The following is a 24,731-nucleotide window of genomic DNA, read 5'->3' as shown; positions in this document are numbered from 1 at the left end:
TGGTCAGATTGACATTCTTTAATAGACATGACTGATTTCATGTTCAAGTGAGGCAAGTCTACTTTTTTTTAAGGTATTCCTTTTGACTATCGTTGTTCTACTTGCATCTCCAGGATCTGGTGAAATTGAGCCCGTTGAAGAATTCAATTATTCAACCGGCCAACTCGTTACTGGCTTTGTGTACAAAGTTGACAATGAATGGGCTTGGCTAACGATATCTCGAGATGTTAAGGCCCAGCTCCACGTCTTAGATAGCTCAAGTGAGCCTAATGAGCTAGATGAATTTCAGAAAAGGTTCTCTATCGGCAGGTCTTTTTCCGGTTATGTTTTAAGTGCTAATAAGGAGAAGAAGTTGGTGCGCTTGATTTCACGACCACTGTTGGTTGACCTGGAAAGATCTGCCCGTCAAAAAGATGGCCCCACGGATCATTCAAGTGAAAATATGGCATTTCATATTCGTGAAGGCAGTGTTTTGGGTGGCAGGATTTCCAAAATCCTTCCAGGTGTTGGTGGATTGCTTGTTCAGATTGATCCTCACCTATATGGTAAGGTTCATTTCACTGAACTGACAGATCCAGGGGTTGCTGATCCGCTGTCTGGATATCATGAAGGACAATTTGTAAAGTGCAAAGTTCTGGAGACTACTCATTCAGGCAAGGGCACTGTTCATATTGACCTTTCGCTGCAGTCTCTTTCACACAGAACCCAGGAGCAGAAGCTTGCTGTAAACAATGACACTGTGTAAGTTCCAAATTCCTTACTTGAATCGTATTAAGGACTACTCTTAAGGCAATGTTTTGCATTATTTCTTCAAGGTCAACAACATGAGCTTCATGATACTAAATGCATTTATAATCTTCATAGGTATTAGGTTTATTATCATGCTGCAAATTTAAAACATGCTTCAAAATTTCTATTAATGGAATATGTTGGTGCTTATAACCGATAAAAAATTGCTGTTGCCTAAGCCTTTTAGGTGGTTTCTAGAGAGCACTCTTCAATGAACTCTCACTCTGATGTGTGCTATGTACTTGATCCCAGTGATGACTTCTGTTATCCAAAGTGCACTGGATCTTTTTATGTGTTCATGATCCTGCTTGCAGACCTGAGGTAGTCAATGTTACATGATTAGCAGCACAATAGAGTTCTCTTTAATGAATTCTAAGGCCAATGTGTGTGCTATGCACTTGCTCCTGGTGACTTATGTTATCTGAAGTGCATTGGACTTCTTTATGTTTCACGATCCTCCTCGCTGCAGACCTAAGGGAGTTAATTTTAGATGAGTAAGATGACTTGTACGGTTATGGTGGTCTCTTAATATATTAGGTAAACAGGTTACAAAATTGATGAAGTTGTATTACTTTGGAATCTCACTCTGTATGTAGTAATTGGGGGGGGGGGGGGGGGGGGTATTTCCCTGGTTTGGCTTAGGAAATAAAAGACAAGGGCAACTGAAGTGGAGCCTCCACATTAATTAGTTTTTCCAGTCCTTCTAGAATCAAAAGAAACAATTTAGATGTCTTTCCAACTACACTAAACAATTGGATGAGAAGTTTATTACTTATACCAAAAGAAGTATTCAGAGACCCGTATTTCCCCCTCTGCTTCCTTTCCTCCTTGAGCTTATCTAATAATGTTGATATATAGGGGGTTGGCACCCATATCATTTCTTTGCTCTTTTTTATTTTTGATTGATTTATTTTTCTTTTCTTTGTTCACTTTTATTCAGGAATTTTCCTGGATTGGTGGAGAAGATAGAGGATCTTCGTCCAAATATGGCGGTGCAGGTACCACGTGATTTAGATGTATTTTTTTTCCCTTTGCAAACTGCATTAATATGCAATCAATGCTCTTTCTGTAGTTTTCTTGACCTTTTCAAACCTATATTATCCGCCTCTGCTTGCGTCTTGTTTTCATTCCCCCTTCACGCAAAAGATAATGTGCAACATTGACAATGACACTCTGATAGATGTCTCTAAGTTAATTTTTATGATCATCTGGTATTGAATCTTATGTAACTCTTGTCTAGATTGAAAATCAGAAGATTGGGGGTACTTAAAGAGGGAGGAAAGCCATCTTTATCATCTAGTTGGGAAGGCTTTAAAACCCTTCAAATTAGGTTCAATCCCTCTCTTAAGAAAGGCTGAGGTAAAATACCTTGTCTTTCCCTGAGGTCCAAGGGACGTATTCTTCCAGTGGTTGGAGAAATCATATGATTCTCTTCCTCCCTTGGACCAAATGAAGTGATCTGCCTAATATCTCATCGACATCACTACTAGGTAATCACTTGCTCCTTCCTGACCATAATCAGTCCTACCCAATTATCTAAAAGTAGCCCAAAATCCCACAAGGAGGATAATTTCCTTTGCTATTCATCCAACATCTGCTTTTCTCGAAGTTTCAGCTTTCTATAAAATCCTTCACTGTAAGTGGCATAAACCAACCGACACCCTACATATTAAACATCAGATTTCACATTTAGGGACAAAACTGCATCATAGCGAAAAGAAGCTAACATTTAACAGCTAATGCCCTCCCCCTAAAATACAAAACAAAACCTTTTAGTTATTTTTTAAACGTCAAGTCTCTCCTCAATGAACTGACCTCAAACCAAGGGTTGCTGAAAGAATGTCTTCCCAATTTCAGCTTACGTGTTCTGGATCACCCAAAATTCATTACATATTTCCATTGAGCTGTCCCTTATGAACTGTTTAGCCCCTTGTACCCCAAGTCCCTTTTTCATCCCCATACTTGTCTGAAGTTAACCTTCTCCTTTCTGCTGTCACTTATAGTACCAATGCAAAATTTCTCAAGTGCCACTTTGCTGATTGATTAATCTCTTCTGCTTACTGTGGCTGGCGTCTTAAAAGATATGTTATATATCTGGGAAGATTGGAAAGTGTACTACATTTTTATAATTGATGCTAATGACACTCCCTTCAGATACGTTTTCTTTTTCCTGCCCACTAATTTCAAAATCTTGAAGTAACTGATTCTATTGCATCGCATATATGGTTTTTCTTGTTTCTTTTTCCTTTCTACTTTTCTGCTGAAAGGTTTATGCATCCTTCATATGAAACTTCTTTCACACGGTCTCAAGTCTGAACTTTTTGTGCGACTGCTAGCAGATGCCTCTTGTATTCTATATGTATAATAAATGGATATGTGCTGAGGTCATAACAAACTCATTCTTATATATGCACAGGACAAAATTTGTTGTCTATTCATCGTTTTCCATTAAAATCGTTCAACATATAGGATATGAACTGGCTTCTCAGTTGTAAAAGAATAAAAAGATAACACATAGGATATGACCTGATTGTACTGATGAACTCATTACTAAAATCATTTTAGCGTATCAGTTTATCGATGTTACTGTCATCTGCAATGATGATGGATTTCCTTTTTTGCGAGTTAATTAATGTGGAGGTTCCTCTCTTCTTTTCCCATTTTCATACTTTTAGGCATATGTGAAAAATGTTACACCGAAAGGATGTTTCGTAATGCTTTCGCGCAAAGTTGATGCAAAAGTTCTTCTCTCAAACTTGTATGATGGCTATGTTGAAAACCCGGAGAAAGAATTCCCTGTTGGGAAACTTGTCGTTGGCAAGTAAGTTTTGTCAGTATGGATAAACTATTTATGACTCAATCCTCATGTTGTCGTATACTAAGTTCCTTTATTGTAGGGTGGTGTCAGTGGAGCCATTGTCTAAGCGAGTTGAAGTCACTCTAAGGACATCAAGTGCAGGCGGTGCTTCCAAGTCTGATAAAGATGCTCTAAGTAATTTGACTGTTGGGGATGTCATAACTGGCAGAGTTAAGCGAGTTGAACCGTATGGCTTGTTTATCCTAGTTGATCACACAAACATGGTATGTAACTTGTCACTTCCAACAGTTATGACTTGCCTTTGGGTAGTAAGTTACGACTCAAGTTACCACATTAGTACTTTTGCACATGCTTTAACTCACAGGAAATTCAGTCTATATCTTTTTACGTATTGTAATTTCATCAGTTGTAAAGCAACTTCTTGACTCTTTACTGATAAGTGTATCTTTTTTCTTGTCTTGTATTTTCATCAGCTATAAACAAGTTCTCTATTCTTTAAGAAAGTTCTGGTGTTCATCATGAATATGTTTTTCTCATCAGTTTACAATATTGATGAGCTATGTTTCTTAGCAGAAAGCTTGTGTTTTACTTGTGTGCTGATGATTCAGCTTCATTTTCTAGGTTGGATTGTGCCATGTTTCAGAGATCTCTGACGATCATGTCAACAATATTGACTCTAGATACAAAGCTGGAGATAGAGCGACGGCAAAGATTTTGAAGGTAAATGCTTGTTCTGTATGACAATGCAGTTCCACAGAGTAGACAAATACTTTGGACTAGGTGGAAACTTTATCAAAACTAAAAGGAAAAGGGAGAGTAATGGAAAAGTTTTTTGCTTATATGCCTTGCTTTGTTTCTTTTTCTTCTCTGTTTTCTTTTCTTGGTTTTTGGTTTCCTGGTTCAGACAATAATAAGAATGTTACCCCACGTTATATAAGCGAATTCACTTAATATGCGCATCTCAAGTTCTTTAATCATCATACCATCTGAAGCACTTCAAGTGCTAATATAGCTTCCAGAATAACACGAGTGATGACTTAGGCTGTAGCTTGTGTGTTATTTCTTCCATCTGGGTCTGTTTCACTCAAACTCATTTTTTTCAACCTTTTGTTAGGTGGATAAGGAAAGACAGAGAATATCACTTGGGATGAAGAATTCATATTTTAATGATGCTACAAGTGGTGAAACAAATATAAGGCACAGTTCTGGTTGTGCAGTGGAAGGAAATGCTCTTTCCAGAGGTATCGAGTCAACTCCTTCACCTGAGAGGAGCTCCCAAGAACGGGATAATCTTGACGAAGAATCTGTAGATGGGATGGACCCGTTCCTTGCTGAAGTTGAATCTCGGGCATCAATACCCCCATTGGAGGTCCCACTTGATGATATAGAAAAATTGGATGTGGGCGATGTAGTTAATCAAGACTCAGGTGATGCTAGCAATTTAGGTACTTCAGATGAAAAGAACAAGAAACTAGCAGCAAAGAAAGCTAAAAGATTGAGGTACTGTTTGATCATTAATCTTCTCTTCAGGTTTACAAATTCATAGAAAGCAAAGTTGTCTGTATCTTTACTGTCTTCATGTGATACAATCTTTTTAATGCAGGGAACAAGAAATTAGAGCTGCTGAGGAAAGATTACTAGAAAAAGATATTCCCAGAGATGAAGATGAGTTTGAGAAATTAGTTAGAAGTTCCCCAAATAGCAGCTTTGTCTGGATAAAATACATGGCATTTGTGCTGTCTTTGGCTGATGTTGAGAAGGCACGCTCAATTGCTGAACGGTAAATCTTTCAAGTTATATCTTCTTCATCTAGAACAAACAGTGAATTTCCTTTCTGCCAAATGAAGAGTTAATAAACAAGCCTCTCGTCATATTGGTATTTAAGCTCTCAGTTAGCCATTATTTCTTGTCACTCTTCTAAACTATGTCTACTTCTTGTGCTCCAATGTGATAGAACAGTCAATATGTTGACGAGGTTATAAGATTATAATGTCATGTATACCTTGTCAAATTGCAAGCATGAAAAGATTATTTAAGGATAAGTATATGGATTTCTGGATTCTTAAGAACACATTTTTGGAAAAACTATCTTGGGCAGGTTGTACCATCAGATTTAATGGACTCGGAAGAGATTTTTTTGTGATATACATATGGCTTTTAAGTATAATGTTTCTGCTCCAAAAGGGGGAGTCTTTTGCATGAAACAATTTAAGAGAACCACATGAGGTGCAAAGTCATATGCACAGCTCATACTTGGCCACTGAAGTGAAATTGCCATGATATTTGTTCTTTTTCGTGCATTAGTGTTCTTAGGTACTGTGAGGTGTAAAATGTGATGGAAAATTATCTATATATAACCTGTTAATTGTGTCTTGATTCTTTTCTCAAGGGCTTTGAGGACAATAAATGTTCGAGAAGAGTCGGAGAAGCTGAATGTTTGGGTTGCCTACTTTAATTTAGAAAATGAGTATGGAAATCCCTCACAGGTATGACAAAACAAAGATATTGATCCATTTTTTATGCTTGTTATATTTCATTTTGCAATGAGAGTTCCTCCTATATTTTCCTCTGAAGCCCTTATTCTTGATTTCGATCCAGGAAGCTGTTGCAAAAGTATTCCAAAGAGCATTGCAGTATTGTGATCCCAAAAAGGTGCATCTGGCCTTGTTAGGAATGTATGAGAGGACTGAGCAACACACACTCTCAGATGAACTGCTTAACAAGATGGTTAAGAAGTTCAAGCATTCGTGCAAGGTACTGACAACTAAAAGTGGTTTTGGAAATATTTTGGTTGATCCTATTTAACTATTGCCAACTCTATTTGTTCTCTTTGCATTTAGGTTTGGCTCAGGCGGGTTCAGTGGCTATTGAAACAAAGCCAAGATGGGGTCCAGTCAGTGGTGAATCGTGCTTTACTAAGTCTTCCTCCGCACAAGCATATTAAGTTTATTTCACAGACAGCTATTCTAGAGTTCAAGTGTGGGGTTCCTGACAGGGGTCGCTCCTTGTTTGAGAAAATGCTTCGCGAGTATCCCAAGAGAACTGACTTGTGGAGTGTTTATCTTGATCAAGTACCGTCTTAAACTGAACTTTGATACAAATACATAGACATATTTGTATATATAAAGAAAATCTTTTTTTACTGTACATGACTCAAATTAAATCAAATGAACAGGAGATTCGACTAGGAGATGCGGAAGTGATCCGTGCTTTATTTGAAAGGGCAATTACTCTTAGCCTTCCACCCAAAAAGATGAAGGTGTTATATATTTTTAAAAACCATGGAATATTCTTTATGATGTTTCTTGCGATTTGTTTTTTCTTAATTGTTTTAAGATGGTAGCGATTCTATGGTTTTCTAATGGCTTTTGATGTCTGGAGTGCAGTTCCTTTTTAAGAAGTATCTCGAGTATGAGAAGACGCTTGGTGATGACGATCGAATGGAGGCTGTGAAAAGAAAAGCAATGGAATATGTTGAGAGCACTCTTGCTTAATTAAACCAGCAGTCATGTAGATCTGAATATCTTGACAAGGCGAAGAGTCCTCGATCAGTGCTGGAGAAGAGATGTTCATGGCATGGTCTTGCGTCTATCCATTGGTTGAAATTCAGAGATTTCCTTGAGGTTGAAATTGTCTGATTCTCATGCAGTTTTGACATACAAGCGCGACAAACAGTAGTTAGGTTCTGCTGGAAGTAACGTTCCCATCACTATAACCAATTTCTCTTGTAGGCACAATTCAGCGATTGAAATACAGCAGTTAGGAGATTGACATGCAACATGCTAGACAGCAGAGAAGCATGTGTTCGTGCTGATTTTCAAAATGTCACACTAATTTTGTAACTTATATAGGAAAATTTTGGAACACTGAGAAATTGTGGTGTAAAGAGAATCCAAGTTTTATGCAAGAGGAATATGCAATTGTGTAGGTGCTTGTATAATTATCAATATGAGCAATGATAAAATTATTCATTGTATGCCATATTAACCTTAAAATACTTTGTGGGCAATGCCAGTAAACCACTGTTGATTCATTACTATTTCCAGTTTATAAAAGCTAAAAGCACGACGGTAAGCTGTTCTAACCTTTTCTCTTTGTAAGGTAATATGCTGTTCTTTTCTTATGTATACTAGTATTAGTACCCGTGCGATGCGCGGTCAATATTAAAAGGAACTAACTATAGTAGATTGGTATTTATATCTTATTTATAATATCACATCAAAATTAATGTTTTAGTATTTAAATTATCTTTTTAGGTTGAGGACATATATTTGAACCCATCTAATATCATATATAATTCTCCAGGAAGAGTCATCTCTTGTTGTTTAGCTTATATTCGCTTCAAACTAACTAAAAAGATGTTTAAAACTGTAAAAGCTTTATTGTTGATTTCTTAAACACTCAAACATCTAATTTCTGGGATGAACATGAAGTTAAGATATTTCTTTCTTTCTGGAAAGCTATATTGCATATCCTTCTTTTCGTTTGGAACACATGAATTAGCACTTAGTCAGCAACTCCATAGAGAAGTGTTTAGCACCGCAACTGTGACAACCTATCCTTTCGTTATTGCATATGTAAGTTAGCTATGTCTATTAAAGCTTAGATATATGAAAAGAGTCAAGGATTGGTACACCGCAGTAAAATTCTCAAACTCGAAAGGCACCATGTATCCATCCCCCTTATCTTTAGGAATTCATATTCTTCACACTGGTTCAAATCCCTGAATGTAACAAAGACATGGAGGACAAAAAAAAGGCGTCTGCGAGAAAATATGAAATTTGCAACGCAATGAACAATTGTTTTTTTTTTTTTTTTTTTGGCCAAAGGTTCTCCATAGGAGATTATATTGAAGATAAGTCAAAAGGAACATAGAGGCATATACCTGACCTCATCAAAATAGAGCTAATTGGACAAATCCAACTTTACAATTGTCTTATCCCTAAGAAAACAGAAAGAAAAGGAGGAGGGTTACTCCTGAAACAATTAAGGTCCCAAAAATTGCTAAGTATGAAACTTAACACAAATATCACATTCAACCTGGATCAAAGATGAAGGTGCTCTTCTTCACCTTAATTCTAAAACTTGGTCTTCTTAACTCATCATTTTTCAGTGAGGATGTAATCTGCCTTGGCATATTTATAGCCCCAATGAAGAACTGATTTTTTCTATCTCTTTCCGCTAAATTTGCTAGAAGATCACCTGGAATGTTACCTTACATGAAGGTGTGAGTGAATTAAAACTGTCCATCTATGTTCATTGCTTGAATCTCTTTAACTTCTTCTCTGATTTGCCATGCTGTGGAGATTTCTCCCTTTATCATTTGAAGAACAAGTAAAGAGACTGATTCAATAGTTATTCTATTAAAGTCGTGGTCTAAACACCACCTCATTCCAGTTTTAATAGCCTGCACCTCAGGTGAGTTATTGGAGCAACACCCAAGATACACAGTGAAATCCATGACCATATGTCGAAGGTGATCTCTTAAAATCCCACCACCCCCTCCGCTCCCATGATTTCCTTTGCTGCACCCATCTACATTTAATTTGAACTCACCGAAAGCAGGATTATTCCATATCACTGGAATGATGCTCAGCTTGGGCTTAATCCTATCGACCATTTGGGTAATTCTTGGAAAGGGAAAGGTGAAGGATAAAGAAGGGAATTGGGCCGAAAGAAGCAGTCGCATCAGTTATGTAATTTTTGCAATGATACTGCTAGTAGTATTTCTAACTCCCTCATATTTAAAAGTACATCGATACTTCCAAATTTTCCAACATATAACAGATGGAAGACATTGCAATATCAACTCATGAACTTTATTTTGAGGTTGGACAATCCACCATCTAATAAATTTAGCTCTTGTGCCACCTGTAGATTGCATTCTCAAGCCACATGCATCTTGAAAATATTTCCAAACTTTTCCAGCAACCACACTTTCACAAAATAGATGCTTAATAGACTTAGAGGTATCATTAGGACAACAATAGCTTTTTGAAGGGCCATGCACACCAAATTTAACCAAAGAATCATATGTGGCTAATTTACCATTCAATAACCGCAATGTATGAAAAGAGACTTTGAATGGTAACTTACTATGCCAAATCTTAGAGAGGGTGAGTAAGGAACCTTTAGATTTTCTACGAGCCTTCCGGGCTGATTTGATTGAAAAGGATCCATTGTGATTCACAAGCCAAATAGGTTGATCTTTCTCTCCCGAAGTAATACTGATAGACTCGATATGAGATACCAAATTAGGAGGAAGAGCATCATGGAGCTTTTTCAGATTCCATCGATTGCTTGAGATAAAATCGGACACTCTAATATTCTTAGATTTGTTGCCTTGTCCAATTACTTTGGCTAATGCACCTTTGTTTGTCCAGTTGTCTCACCAAAAGGAGATGTTGCCATTCCCCACTTTCCATAAAATATATTTTTTACAATCTTTTCTGATATCCATTAGCCTTCTCCAAGAGTGAGATTGAGAATAGTTCTTATTTTTAGAAACTGGATGACTTCTTTTACAGTACTTGGCTTCCAAAAAGAGAGTGAGAAGGGAGTTATGAGTTCTAAAATTCCACCAAGCTTTAGCAGCAAATGAAATGCACATGTCATGCAATGACCTAAATCCTACCCCTCCCTCTACCTTATGGTAACATAAATTCTTCCATGAAAACCAGTGATAAGTTCTCTTACTTTCTAAAGATCCCCAAAAACAATTAGCAAAAGATTTTTCAATATGTCCAAGGGTAGTTTTTGGTGGATGCACAACAGATATGATATGCAATGATAGTGAATGCAGTACAGACCTGATAAGGACCGCTCCACCCCCAACAGAAAGAAGTTTTCCTTTCTACCCCTGAGTTCTATTTGCTATTTTGGCCACCATATTTCCAAAATAACAAAAAAGAAATCTTCCATAGTAAATAGGGCACCCCAGATAAGTAAAAGGGAAAGGGGAATAAGAAAAACCAGTAATACATTTGATATCCTCTATGATAGAAATAGGAGTAAAGGGAGATACCAGAAAAGAAGATTTTCTTTTATTCACCATTTGGCCTAAGACTTGCTCAAAAATTTCTAGCTTCCTTATCATCATGGAAATGGATAGGAGGTCCCCATAGAAAAAGAGTATAGTGTCATCGGCATATGTAAGATGAGTGATCAAAGGACTGCCATGGTCCACGGAAAAGGGGATGAAATTCTCATTCTTCAATTACTCCATCATATTAGATAATAGCTCAGCTCCAATAACAAATAGTGAGGGAGATAGTGGGTCACCTTGTTTGAGACCTCTTGAGGATTTGGAAAATCCATGCCTAACTCCATTAATATTAATGGAATACCAGTTGTTAGAGACCAACCTGGCAACCATGTCAATCCAAAATTCAGAGAATCTCAATTGTCTCAAAGTCTGGCAAAGGTAGTCCCAAGCAACCCTATCAAAAGCTTTGGCCATGTCCAGTGTGAATACTACATTCCCGTTGATATTTGGCCTTTTTAAATTGTGAACCAATTCCTGTGTGAGCATTGCATTGTTAGAGATCGATCTCCCTTTTATGAAGCTCGTTTGGTTAGGGGAGATGATCTTATTCATCAAAGGGGATAGTCTAGTATTCAGCAGCTTGGATATGATTTTGGAAGTGAAGTTGCTTAAGCTAATGGGCCTAAAATCAGTGTATTGTTGGGGTTGTCTATTTTAGGGATAAGGACTAGACATGTGTAAGTGAAAGATCTTGGAAGTTCACTACCAAAAAAGAAATCCAGTATAACATCATAAAGATCCTTAGCAATAATATCCCAGCAGTGATGAAAAAATTTCCCAGATAATCCATCCGGACCAGGTGAACTACTACTACTCATAGAGAAGACCATTTGTTTCACTTCATTCATAGTTGGAATGGCCTCCAATGTCAGGTTGTCATCTTCACCTATCACTCTGGGAAGCCTCCTGAGCATAGAAAAATCTCTACATGTAGTCCCTTATACAAATTGTTGTTCAAAAAAGGCAACACCTTCAATAACTATGTCATCCTTATTTTCAATCCATGTGCCATCCTGTTTTTTAATTCTTGTTAAGTGTAGCTTTTTCCTTCTGGAGTTGATAACATAACCAAAGAACCTTGTGTTATTATCCCCCTCCGAATACCACTTCAATCCAGCTTTTTGCCTTCAAAAAGATTCTTCATTTTTAATGTGCCTAATAAGTTGAGTACACATTGTTGTACTCCATCCTATTACACTCTGAGTTATCATTCAAACATCTATCCTCATGCTCTGCAAGTCTATTTTGTAGTTCCTTGATTTTGTCAACAATATTCCCAATAGTGTTCCTAGACCAGGAGGAGAGACTCTTACAAACATTTTTAAGCTTGAGATGAAATTTCCACATAGGACCTCATTCGGCATGTATCTGCCAAGCTTGTTCAACGACTTTTAAGAAGTCCTCTTGTTCCGTCCAAAAATCTAAGAATCTGAAATATTTCTTAGGCTCCCATTGATTGTTAGCCGTAGAAATAAGCAATGGGGCATGATCAGAGCCATTTCTGACCAAATGAACAACCGAAGTATCAGGAAAGTTTTGCAACCATTCAGAGTTTACTAATGCCCTATCCAATCTTGCCCATATCCTCTTACTATATGCCCACCCATTACACCAGGTGAAGGGGTTACCACAGTAGCCAAAGTCCATCAAACCACTACCTACTATACAATTAATGAAAGGAAGGCTTTTAGACATACTATGAATTCTACCCCCCTTCTTCTCCTCAGGCTCCACGATAGAATTAAAGTCGCCAGCGACCATCCATGGTGAAGGCATATCATTAGAAAAAGATAGGATATCATCCCACAGTAATTCCTTGAGATGAGCCTTACAGTTGGCATATACCAAAGTGATGAATAATGTTACCCCGTTGTTATTGATTGAACAATTAATATATTGAGGCATGTCATGAATAACTGTACAATTAACAACATTATCACCAAAAAACCAAATTTTATTAATGCAGTTGGCAAATGTAAAATCAAATCCCAGTCCTCTCTTAAACTTCTCAAGTTTGGAACAATTTTCTAAAATGAATTTTCATTATTACTTTGTCTTAGCAGAGTATTATTTTTCAACATGCAGCTCCTCTTCTTTTTTCTTCTCTAGAGAGATCGAGGCTGGCAACAAAATTATACATATGTAAGATAGTTGCAAGCTCTCTTTATGAAAGTGATTATCTTTAAGGTTTCAACGGATTCAGGAATTCTTTTTTAGCAAGATAAATAGAAACGTATTTTTTATTTTTTCAATTCTTTCTCTTTCATCCTTTCTAAATTGATGAAAACAGTAGAAAGATTGTAAAGTGTACATAAAGATGTAGCTTTCAGTTTACCGTCCAAAATATAGAAAGGTCGAAAGGCTAAAAGATATTTAGAAAATTCAAATATTGAAGTAAGAAAGATCGTATATAACAACAGACACTTGCCTGAAAAAGAAATGTGCATCCTTGTTTCTTATGTCACACAATAGAAATCTTAAGCAAACCACCCTTAGGGTGCAAAATGCTAAGAACTATTCTCCTCCTTACTGTCCCTGCTCTTCAAATGATTGACCTTTTCCAGTTTTTTGGAGAGGCCTCTTCTCTGGACATATGTCATATTGTCAAAAGACGACACCTACTTAACAAACAAGCCGCAGGCGCATAGAAAATTGAACACGCATGTTAATGTATAGGATCTGAAATAGTAATTTAATACTACTACGATAATAGATGTCACGATCCAAAATCATAACCTGTTGTGATGGCGCCTCTTTCAGTACTAGGCAAGCCGACAACATCAATAACCCACGATTTTCTTTAAGTTTGAAAACATAATGTTTAATACAATATCAAAAATCTAGCAAATTCCGATACAACGCTCCCAAACCTGGTGTCACTGAGTACATGAGCATCTAATATGGATACAAGCCAAAAGAAAACGGTCTATAATATTCTAAGACCAAATACAGTAAACAAGGAGATAGGGAAGGAGATACAAGGTCTGCAAAATACGGCAGCTACCTCTGAATCTACGAAAAATCAACTGTGCGAGAAAATCAACACTTGTTATGTTCAGAAGGACCTGGATCTGCACACGAAGTGCAGGGTGTAGTATGAGTACAACCAACTCAGCAAGTAACAATAATAAATAAGGAATTGAAGATAGTGACGAGCTACACATTTATAGTTCATTTTCAGTAATTCCAACAGAGGATAGACATGCTTTCAAATCCAGCAGTTTAAGTCAAATCAATTTATACAATTCATGTTCATGTAATCTGGATATAAAATCTTTCAGAGACTTTCACAACAATAACAAATAATAACTAAGTGCAACAATAAATGAAAAGCAAGTACAGCCTCTCAGGGCAACAATCACTCCACTCATCACAACAACTCAATCACTCGGCTCTCAGTCCTCAGCACTCACACTCAATGGGTACCCGCACTCACTGGGGTATACAGACTCTGGAGGGGTTCCTACAGCCCAAGCACTATAATCTGCACGGACAACTCACGTGCCATAGTATAAATATCTGGATCCGCACGGACAAATCACGTGTTGCACGGACAACTCACGTGCTATAGTATAATAACTCACAATTAGGCCATCGGCCTCACTCAGTCATAAATCTCTCCAGCCTCTCGGGCTCTCAATAGTCATGATACTCAGCCCAAATAACAATAATATGATGCATCAATAATGAACAATAGAGACTAAGATAAAATAAACAAGTAAATTGTGACTGAATACAAAACAACAATTTACCAGATAATTCAACATGGACAAGACCTTTGTGGTCTTTACAGCACCATCACATAGCCTAAGCATGCTTCACTGTCAAATTTTTATAGCACAAAAAGGGCACATAGCTAAGGACAAGCTTATTCATCTTTTCAGTTTCACGGAATGGACCAAGTTCCAATTCCCATGGTGCACGCCCGTCACCGAGCATGTGCGTCACCTCCAAAATACTCACATAATAAAATAATCTGTGGTTTCATACCCTCAGGACCAGATTTAAAACGGTTGCTTACCTCTAGCCGTGAAATTCTTATTCTGCAATGTCCTTTCCTCGTGAATTGGCCTCCAAACGCCTCGAATCTAGTCATAAATAATTCGTTTCAGTCAATAAATTCATTGGAATTAATTCCATAATAAAATGCTAATTTTCCATAAAAATCCCAAATTTAGCTCACGTCTCGTAACTCGACAAAAGTTATTTAAACCAAGAGAGTTTTCAAATTTTTCCAACTTAATTCACCAATTAAATGATAAAAACAACTATGGATTCGGGTAATTTGATCAAATTTGAGTTAAGAACACTTACCCCGTTGTTTTTCTTGAAAAACTCTCGAAAATCGCCTCTTCCCGAGCTCCAATCCGTCAAAAAATGAAAATGGGTCTCATTTTCAGAACTTAAACTCCTTGCCCAGACATTTGCTCTACGCGATCGCGAACATCTCCACGCGATCGCGAAGAAGAGTTTTCCACATCCCAGGTTTAACTCTACGCGATCGCAGACTTTCCCACGCAATCGCGATGCACAACATCACAGACCTACACGATCGTGAAGCACAAACGCGTGATTTCCATTTCTGCCTCATTTCCTCTAAGCGAACACGGCTTTCTTCACGCGTTCACGAATAACAAACTCACATAGCTACGCGATCGCGTCCCACTTCACGCGATCACGATGCACAAAATATCACTGCCTCAAATTAACCCTACGCGATCGCGTAGAACAAAAACCTCCATTGACCAACTAAGCCTACGCGATCGACACATTCACGCAATCGCGTAAAAGGAAAACACCATCAGATATCAGAAAATTCCAGCAGTTGTTCAAGTTCAAATTCTTGATCCGCTAACCATCCAAAACTCAACCGAGCCCCTCGGGACCTCAACCAAATATACCACCAAGTCCTAAAATATCATACGAACTTAGTCGAAACCTCAAATCACCTCAAACAACGCTAAAACCATGAATTACACCCCAATTCAAACCTAATAACTTTGAAATTTCTAATTTCTACAAATGACTTCGGAACCTATCAAATCACGTCCGATTGACCTCAAATTTTGCACACAGTCATAAATGACATAATGGAGGTATTCAAATTTTCATAATCAGATTCCGACCCCGATATCAAAAAGTCAACCCCCGGTCAAACTTCTCAAAAATTAAACTTTCGGCATTTCAAGCCTAATTCCACTGTGGACCTCCAAATAATTTTTCGGACACGCTCCTAAGTCCAAAATCACCATACGGAGCTGTTGAAATTATCAGAATTCAAATCTGAGGTCTTTTACACATAGGTCCACATCCGGTTAACTTTTCTAACTTAAATTTTTAATTATGAGACTAAGTGTCTCATTTCATTCTGAATTCATTCCTGACCCGAACCAACTAACCCGGTAAATCATAAAATAACTATAAGGCATAAATTAAGCAGTAAATGGGAGAACGGGATTATAATACTCAAAACGACCGATCGGTTCGTTACAATAGTTCTATTGTTGTAAGAAAGGTGTTGACAGAGAACTTCTGTCAAATGGAACGAATGTCCTAAGTCATAGTAGACAATTAAAGTAAAAATAGGAATTATGCTTCCTCCCCGCATAGCAGAAAACTTAGTTGAAGAAAATATCAAAGAAGAAGAGCTTTTAATTCTTTGCAGGTCAGTATCGCATCAAGAATCTAATATTCTTTTCCAATTAACAACAACAACAACAACAACAATTAGAATTGTCTAATTCACCTTAACCTATACTATTCAAAGCCTGATTAAGGATGTCAAACCAGCAAATTCTTTAACTGTTAACAGCCCAAAGAGCCTCAGAAACAGAAAATTTAAGTGAAGATTTTACAATACCCAATTTTGACTTCCTGTTTTCATGAGCAATTCAGGATTTTCATTCAAAGAAGTCAGCGAACATGAACGACATAAGTTCAAGGAGGAAAACAACAGAACATTGAAGACAACTGCAAGATGTACTGTGTAAAAGCTTATATTGCTAGTGAAAGCAGTCGATGAATTGGGTTAAGGACAGATAGTTTAGACCATACAGCAATGCCAAAGGAAGGGCACGGGAGATGCTTTCTAGTAAGAAAATGAACAAAACTAACCAAAGAGTGAGTGATAATTAGATCTTTGCATATCCAACCATAATTCAAATATTGAAGTAAGGAAGATCGTGTATAACAACAGAAACTCGCCTGAAAAAGAAATGTGCGTCCTTGTTTCTTATGTCATTATCTAGTTTTATGCAATTACGAAAAGGCTAAAAATATTAAGATCTGCAATCAATAAATAGAAAAAGAATGCAGTCAGCTCTTTGATAAACATTTGAATCAAATGAGGTGTGAAGTATACTGCTTGTTTGTTCACTTTGTTTTCCCATTAAAGATTGGGATTAGTATCTATAGTATCATACATTAAAGCACGCAAATGTATGACTGACATAACCTATAGTACGACATGGTTTCACTCTAAGTCCTCCTTTTCCTTATTCTCCAAATTTGCAAGCACAGCAGGAAAAATCATATTTTACTTATTGCTGAACATTGTCCATAAGCAATCAACTGGGAAGAAAGTCATAATTGAAGTTTTGAATTCATGTGGCACAGTGGCAACAAACATGTATGCATAATAATTTGTGAAGTCTGAATACCTTTTAAATTAAAGTATAGGCTACCAACACACAATTCTTTTTCCTATACATCCAATATAATCACAAATTTCCAGTCAAACTATAATAGATAGTCATCTTTTACTTTCATGTAAGAAAGGTTGTTGTACGAAATTACCACCTTAATCAATAAAGTTAAAAGGGTTGACGAATTTAATAAGATTTTTGACTCCTATTGTATAGACATCTTATCATAAAGAGAACTTTCCCGAAATAAATAAAATTTTCAACAGGTTGGGCAATAGCCCTTAAACATATTTTCTCTAGAAATAGTGGGCACTAAATTACCTGATCCTTCACTACTCCCATTGCTTTGCATCTCCTTGCTTTGTACTTTCTTCAACATCCAAAAAAATTACAATTAATGGTTAACTATCCTCGTCCTCAAACTATAAGCTGAAATCGAGTAGAATGAAAAAAACTCTGCATTGTTCTGTGAGGTTCAAATCGCAGCATTCTGCTTTACCTTTGCGAGTAAACAGAGTTTGACCCATTCTATGTTTCAATCACTGCATTTTAACATAGTCAGTTTAAGACCTTGGAATTTAAAAAAAAAATCTAAGCAATTCAGTTTTCATAAATATTGACTGTACTTGAACATGAAGATAAAATGATAAGATATCAGAATCAATCGATTAAAACTTAACTAAATTGAGTGTGTAAAGACTCTATTAAATAGAGGATGGGGAAAAGGCCAAATTATTTGAAGTTGTATTTGAACAATCTTGAAAAATACAAAGAAAATGGAGAAAAAGAATTTAGAAGGCCGCTCGACTGATTGAAGAAGAAAGCTTCTGTTTTGAAGAAGAATAACAATTGTACAAACCCTTTGACATTCTTAGCGACATTGTTGATTGTTCTTTCACATCCATTATAGTCCATTCAAATATTTATTTAAACCTCTTGCCAAGAAAAAGGAAGAAGAAATTTTCAAATACAAAAATATAAATTGAGAATAAGCAAAGAGAAAAAAGCAGAAAGAGAGATAGAAGAGTAACAAACAGGAATTGAAATTACAAAAATTTCAATAATAGCTCCAATTATCCCTAAAATCGGCACAGATCCATGTTCCTTTGATCCAAATCTTCAAATCCATTGTTCATTGCAAAGTGTGAGCTTTGGTTTTAGGTTAGGGGCTCTTTTAATTCAAGTAGTTATTTTGGGTTTCAAGAGCAATTTTGGAGCGTAGCAAAAAATGAACCGGTTTTGAGCGACTTTTTTGCCTATTAAACTCCAACTTTATTATTGGAGATTTGTAGAGAAAAAAATCATAAAAAATTATTGCCTTATTTTAAGTTAAATATAAATTTTATGGACGTATCTAATAAAGACAGTTGGTACAATGACAAATCTAAAGTTTTTGCTTTTATATAATATATAATAAGTATTTGTTGAGGGTCTTTAGAAAACAGTTGCATACACTTTATTCTTCCCAGATCTCATAATATGGAATTATACTGAGTATATTGTTATTTGTTGTTATAAGTACCTGCATAATTCACGGATGTTGTAGTAAAGAAAACAAAAATTGAATTCCATAGTATAATTGCGTTCATCTCAATAAAGCACAATTAGCTTAACACAACTGTAACGGAAGAACTTTATTTAAAGTATAATAATAGTTCTAATATGGATGCATTAGTTTATATATAACAGTAAAGTTTGATAATAGCCCGCTTTTTACTTTTAAGATCTCCATTCTGCTTGTTAATAATATCTAAGGAAAGAAGACATTGAGAACGCTTTATTAATATTTGTGGATCAAACATCTGACACTCATTATAGTTTTAATCATGCTTAAAAAATTATGCCTCATAGCAACTCCACTCATATATGGCGTTGGTATCCTAATCAATTATAAATAAACTAAAATTACTTAGAAATTTCCAAAAGGAAAGCTTTGAACAATTTGTTTTTCTTAAGATTTTACAATGTTTATACTTTTGATGTTTCTATGTCTTCCCATCAACTTTCAGCCACATATGTCATGGCAAACTCGCGCGAGTTTTGATCATATATCTTTAGCATATTCTTCAACGTCTCGATAAAGTTACAAACTACATGATAAACTTGATTAGACGCACACACAAAACATACACATAAAATTTGCCCATATGATTTTTCTGTTGTCATAGAATGATAGTAAAGTTTGGAGCATCCGATTAATGGGTAAAACTGTGATTATCCGAGCAGAATGCTAATGTGTAAAAAGGGAATATAAAACTTGCATCTTTTCGAGCTAATCATCTTACTGCACTCTATACTTGACTATTCGAATGTACATACACACATATACCAACAAAGAAGCGAGGCAGAAGATATAGCATCGTACCTTAGTTCACCATCCATATCACATAAGATGTACTCTCTCCATTCCAATTTATCTGAGGGTTGGCCTATTTGGGGAGTCAAATAACTCTTCCTTTAACTCAATTTTAAATATAGATTCTTCTGAGTATTTTTAATAAAATTATATATTTGAAAACTATATAAAAAGTACTATAAGTCTGCATAATATATATGAAAGGAATTAGAAAAAATTGTAGTCAAAGAAAGAGTTGTTTGACTCCTGAATAGGTCAATCCTCGTATAAATTGGGACGGAGGAAGTAGCTAAACTTTAATTTGGTCTATTAAGTCAAAGACTTGCTTTCTCTATTTACGTGTTTATAAAGTTGGGATTTAAGATTATTTCCTCAATAAATCAATCAGGAAGATGAACATACAATAAAGAGTAACACATATATTGAAAAGAGTAATTTATCAGAGGTATGTGGCCATTTTGCAGTCCTTTATTTAGTTCTAAGCTCCTTGCCCTAAATAATTGCTATGTAGAGTCAATGATCTGACATTTATGCTGCAGAGTTTTGCTCAAGTGTTGTGTTTTTTCTTTACCAAGTTCGGAGTGTTGTAATGAAGTCATTCGAACCAATGAGCTTGGTTAACCAACTTTTTAAAATTTGTGTCTAGCATTTTATGTGATAGACTTCTTCTAGTTTTATATTATCTTTTTTTATCCTTTATTTTTATTGGATACAATCTTCTCTAAAGTTGTACTTTTTGAGAGAATACAAATCTTAGTAGTTAGTACGTAGAAATCCATGTCTGTACCGTCACTATATTTTTCTGCCATGGACTTTGAAGTCATTCTCAAGTACCCTTTTTTCATTTCTTCAGCATATGAAGAAGTATTTTGATAATCCCTATTGCGCTTAAAATTAAACAAAAAAAGGAAAAAACTAGTTTATTTAGAGGAAGAACGAAGAATCCGCAAAAAATGCAGTTAAAATAAGAGGAGATTTTAAGCCAAACAACTTTAGTAAATTTTTCAATATGAGTGCTAAATGAGTATCACTTGGCTAATTGTGGCAATGTCACTTGGCTTAATATGGTATTTTTTTTCTTCTCATTTTAATAATATATAGATATAGAAGATTTGGCAGTGAGAATCAACAACTGTATTGTTGTCTGATGTTAGAAATTTTATTGTTGAAATGCGTCAAGGAGAATCTCCGTTGACCTCGTTATTTTCAACATTTATCTATAATTATATTTTGATTAAAAGAAGAAAAAGCAATCTCACTAAGCCAAGTGGCATAACTATAAAAAGCCAAGTGTCATTGTTATTAGAATTATGATGAGAAAAGTTCTACATATACACGAAACTAAAATCTGAAACGTTGTTCTTGTCTCCTTTTTTCTTCTTCTTTTTTCCGGTATAATACAATGTAGGTCGTTGCCATGGGATATACAAAAATACACTCATTTATGTCATTGTTGACTTTTAAAATTTGTGATTTTAAATATTTTGTGGCATCTATGTAAAAGCTTGTCAATTAAACTTGTTTTCAAATTTAAAGATGTATCATTCTATTCTTACCCAACTAAAAAGGAATTAGTGTCAATCTTGGGAATAACACATACTTTTTTTTGGAGAATCATGTATCCAATAAGTTTAGTTGTCGCCAATATCGGCGGTACAACCTACGCTTTCACCTCCGAAAAGGTAAATTGTGAGTACAGGTGGCAAAATGATTTAAAAAATACAGTTATCCACTCATATTATCCGTTAAAAATAAATTGAATAATAAACTTTTTAAAAACGAATCGAATATGGATAAGAATCGTAGAAAATGGTTATACACTATTGCCTAATACGGTTGACAAACAATAAATAGCCAGTATTCTCAAAGAGCTAATCTAAACTGTGCAAATTTTATATCATGGTTTTTGCAGCAAACAATAAGCAGGTGGCTTCTTAAGCATCAACCTGTCGATCTTTTCCAATTTATCTACTTCTCCACAATCCAAGTCAAAGCGCACTGTGTCTCTTCAGAAGAAAAGAAAAAAGATCCAACAAATAATTCATAATCAAAAACACAAGATATACCCAACTAGCAAACATTTCTTCTACAGGATGAAGTATTCTGATAATTTCTTCAAAAAAAGAGTCATCACTGGTGAGCACGAAAGATAAGTGTATTTTCTCAAAGTAATGACCATTAACAAGTCATCAAAAAGGCTATACATATTGTTACGCACGCCGACAAAATTGACCACTGCAGGAAAGTTATGATTTTGCATTTCAGTTTTGAGAATAAAGGAAATGTTTACTCCTCCATACGATTTTCCTCGGATTTCTGCTGTGAAACCTTGACCTTGATAGGCAAGGTGAGAGATGGGTCGTTCGCAAGCGCAGCAGGAGCTTTAACCATATGAATGCTCTGCTCGAGCTCCTTTGTTGCCTCTCTCTGCTCCTTGGTTTTCTTTCCTTTCATCCTGTCCAATTTTCCAACTAATGTTAGTATATAAAAAAAGAAAATAAAACTACATGATGCGAATTAGTGGAGCAGTATAAAAGGGACCTGTTTTTGTGGTGCCTTTCATCCCTGACAACTCTGATTTTATCAATTTTGCGAATGGCCTTCAGAGTGTTCTCAGTGACATTCCTGTCATATCTCTCCGGCCTATTGCGCTTCCTCTCAAATTCAAATGTTGAGTCCTTCAAATAGCAACATGCAGCAACAACAGAATTCATAATTGAAGAAGAATAAGCAAATCAGTGGAGTGGATGGAGCAAATGCAACAGGAAAAGAAGAATGAAAAGGAGGAATACTACTCACCTGAGTCATGTCCTTTCCATGCAGCCGTCTATATGCTTTAGTCCACTTAACTTTTCGTGGATTCCTCTTCATCTTAAAGTTCTTGTGACACTTCGATCTACAGAACCGAAATATCTGCAAACAGAAAACAACTTTTCATTTACTTGATCAAACAGCAAAAAGTGAGAATCTACCTGTTTCGTGTCACTAAAGCTAGATGCCATCACTATCAAACATTAGCAGAGCAATAGGAAAGCAAGAAAAACCAACAAAACAAAAGGACATGGAGAAAAATAGAGCGCAAAGGCCAAAGAGATGGTTTATCTCCTGAAAAACCAGCCACTACTTTTTATTGCTTTGTCTGAAGGTGCATCATCATACTATGGTGGACCAACCATGATAAAGACAAAGAAAATATTACAGATCACAGAAATGCACTACAACGTACTCCGGCCTTTATGCACCAGTTTTCCAGTATTGTCAAATGTCACAAAGCACACAATTTTTTATATAAAAAATGTCAGAAAAAGCACATGTACAAATAATTCTCAATTTTTACACCTGACAACCAACATGCTTCTTGTACTAGCTGAGTAGTTTATCCATGTAAATTTTGAGAAGGACAACTTTCACCCAGTTATAGCCTTCTGAATTCGGGAAAATTGTACCACTACTGCAAATACCAAGCAGTCAATTCTGAAGTCTCAAAAAGGTGAAACTTATCACCTTCAATCAAGTGATCAACTCAATACTAATCCTTTGCTTATTTAGATTACAAACTTTTTTTAAGACACTGGTGCCTGGGCCAGCTTGTGTGTAGCTTAACTGCTCCACCCGGTATGTGCTACCTCACACCAATTCAGGTACCAAGTAACTATGGTCTATGCCCACCAAAACTTAGGCAGATGGGAAGAAATCATCCGGTGGTTTTTGTCTCTACTATCTCCAAGGTTTGCACACACTTTATTGACTACTACGTCACGCCCTTGGGTGTGAATACAAATTGCTAACATCTCCTGCTCGAAATCCTAAAATGAGCATGTTTCCCAAGGATCTACACGCAAAAGCTACTCACCTAATCTCCCCACTGAAAAACACATCGACTCAATACTAGTCTTTGCTTAATCAGAGTTCGAATTACAAACTACTAATATCACTTGCTCAAAATCCTCAAATAAGCAAATGTTTGTGCTCACAACTCAAATCTACTGTCCTAATTGCCGCTGTGAAAAACATTGACTCGGGTCAACTGGGACAACGACACTATAATTGCAATACAACAAATGGCAATCACTAATCCTTCATATCTTAACCTGTTAGTTCTTTTTTTTTTTTGAAAAGACCCAGCAACAAGAATAAAAAATTTGGTTGAATATATTTCTCTCAAAATTTTACTAACCATGAGGCTTTAAAGAGCCATAAAGAAAGTAGTAGACTCCTCTTACAACTAATGATTCTAATATATCGAAGCAGTAGACCCCTCTTACTACTGATTATATGAGTAAACCAAAGTATTAAACTCCTACAACTAAACAACTAGTTAGTCCAGCAAATTTGAGGTAACAAAGGACGCAACATTCAGCATAACCATGATATACAAGGGAGAAAATAGCAAAAGAAAAAGAAGAAAAACAATTGTTACCTTAGCGTCGTTTCGAACATATTGAATACCATGGCCTGGATATACAGTTGAGGAGCAAAACCAGCATTTCTCCAACCTCATTGTACCCTCCTTTTATAACTGACCTGAAAAATCTTTACCACAAAGTCAGTCACACAATTTGACAGGCAACAGTTAAATTGTTGTATATTCTAAAGCTAAGATTTTTCCAACAAAAAGAATTGACCCAAGTGATTTTACAGTTCAATTATTCAGAAATTGAAAAAACGGAAAAGGAAAATCATGTCAAAACAAGATCAAATAAACAGCAAAGACATTTCGAATTGACAAAAACGAATGAATGATAATTTATATGCAAAAAACAGCTCTAATATTTTGTAAACACAAGCATATTTGAGAAAATTAGGAGAAAAATAAAGGCAAAAAGAGCATGAGAAAGAACCCTAGTAAAAAGCGTTGAGGGAAGGAGGGAGTACTTGGAGACAAGGGCGGCTCTAGGGTAAGGCAGAGTGAAGCCCTTGCCTTTAAGTACTCTCCCCCCCCCCCCCCCCTCTATATATATATGAATAAAAGATTTTATTTTTCAATTTTTAAAAAAAAATGAAAAAAGTAGTATTGAATGAGTTAATAAAGATAAAAAGAATTATCATTAAATTAAATAATATATTTACTTTCTCATC

The 24,731-nt window shown here is 36.0% G+C and overlaps 3 protein-coding genes and 1 long non-coding RNA gene across 10 annotated transcripts in view; 1 reads left to right on the top strand and 3 right to left on the bottom strand.

Annotated features, from left to right (window-relative positions):
- The window catches only part of LOC104114975 (rRNA biogenesis protein RRP5), a 53,384-nt gene extending 45,744 nt beyond the window's left edge, over positions 1-7,640 (top strand). For both annotated transcript variants that reach the window (XM_070194904.1, XM_070194905.1), the window contains exons 29-40: positions 114-741; positions 1,730-1,787; positions 3,465-3,610; positions 3,687-3,870; positions 4,229-4,327; positions 4,722-5,107; positions 5,211-5,387; positions 5,997-6,093; positions 6,206-6,361; positions 6,448-6,678; positions 6,783-6,866; positions 6,994-7,640. In XM_070194904.1, coding sequence (XP_070051005.1) covers positions 114-741; positions 1,730-1,787; positions 3,465-3,610; positions 3,687-3,870; positions 4,229-4,327; positions 4,722-5,107; positions 5,211-5,387; positions 5,997-6,093; positions 6,206-6,361; positions 6,448-6,678; positions 6,783-6,866; positions 6,994-7,101 — 2,354 coding nt within the window. In that variant the 3' untranslated portion in view covers positions 7,102-7,640. The remainder of the gene's footprint in view (positions 1-113; positions 742-1,729; positions 1,788-3,464; positions 3,611-3,686; positions 3,871-4,228; positions 4,328-4,721; positions 5,108-5,210; positions 5,388-5,996; positions 6,094-6,205; positions 6,362-6,447; positions 6,679-6,782; positions 6,867-6,993) is intronic.
- A 3,620-nt stretch (positions 7,641-11,260) lies between these two features.
- On the bottom strand, positions 11,261-12,428 carry LOC138906847 (uncharacterized). Its single transcript, XM_070196552.1, has 3 exons — positions 12,025-12,428; positions 11,824-11,940; positions 11,261-11,558 (listed from the first exon to the last, which is right to left on the bottom strand). The coding sequence occupies exons 1-3, from the start codon at positions 12,426-12,428 to the stop codon at positions 11,261-11,263; spliced, it is 819 nt and encodes a 272-aa protein (XP_070052653.1).
- Positions 12,429-13,432: 1,004 nt separating this feature from the next.
- On the bottom strand, positions 13,433-18,587 carry LOC104114973 (uncharacterized). 3 transcript variants are annotated; one of them, XR_011413611.1, is made up of 4 exons: positions 17,618-18,587; positions 14,967-16,937; positions 14,674-14,740; positions 13,433-13,723 (listed from the first exon to the last, which is right to left on the bottom strand). It is a non-coding gene; the product is annotated as an uncharacterized lncRNA (long non-coding RNA). The 3 variants fall into 3 exon arrangements; XR_011413610.1 differs by lacking the exon at positions 14,967-16,937 and having other exon boundaries at positions 17,618-18,569; XR_690512.3 differs by lacking the exons at positions 14,674-14,740; positions 14,967-16,937.
- Positions 18,588-21,696: 3,109 nt separating this feature from the next.
- LOC104114974 (probable ribosome biogenesis protein RLP24) lies at positions 21,697-24,605 on the bottom strand. Of its 4 annotated transcripts, none has more exons than XM_009625536.4 (5): positions 24,528-24,605; positions 24,073-24,185; positions 22,452-22,565; positions 22,194-22,330; positions 21,697-22,107 (listed from the first exon to the last, which is right to left on the bottom strand). In XM_009625536.4, exons 2-5 carry the CDS (start codon positions 24,151-24,153, stop codon positions 21,939-21,941), a joined length of 501 nt encoding a protein of 166 aa, XP_009623831.1. In that variant the 5' UTR covers positions 24,154-24,185; positions 24,528-24,605; the 3' UTR covers positions 21,697-21,938. The 4 variants fall into 4 exon arrangements, with proteins under 4 accessions (XP_009623831.1, XP_009623833.1, XP_009623834.1 ...); XM_009625538.4 differs by having other exon boundaries at positions 24,073-24,176; positions 24,494-24,587; XM_009625539.4 differs by having other exon boundaries at positions 24,073-24,176; positions 24,528-24,583.
- Positions 24,606-24,731: the final 126 nt, after the last annotated feature.

This window comes from Nicotiana tomentosiformis, chromosome 2 (genome assembly GCF_000390325.3).
Source record: "Nicotiana tomentosiformis chromosome 2, ASM39032v3, whole genome shotgun sequence".
In the NCBI taxonomy this organism is placed as follows: Eukaryota; Viridiplantae; Streptophyta; class Magnoliopsida; order Solanales; family Solanaceae; genus Nicotiana; species Nicotiana tomentosiformis.
Note: the sequence above shows the minus strand (reverse complement) of the source record. Positions and strands in the feature narration are given on the sequence as shown.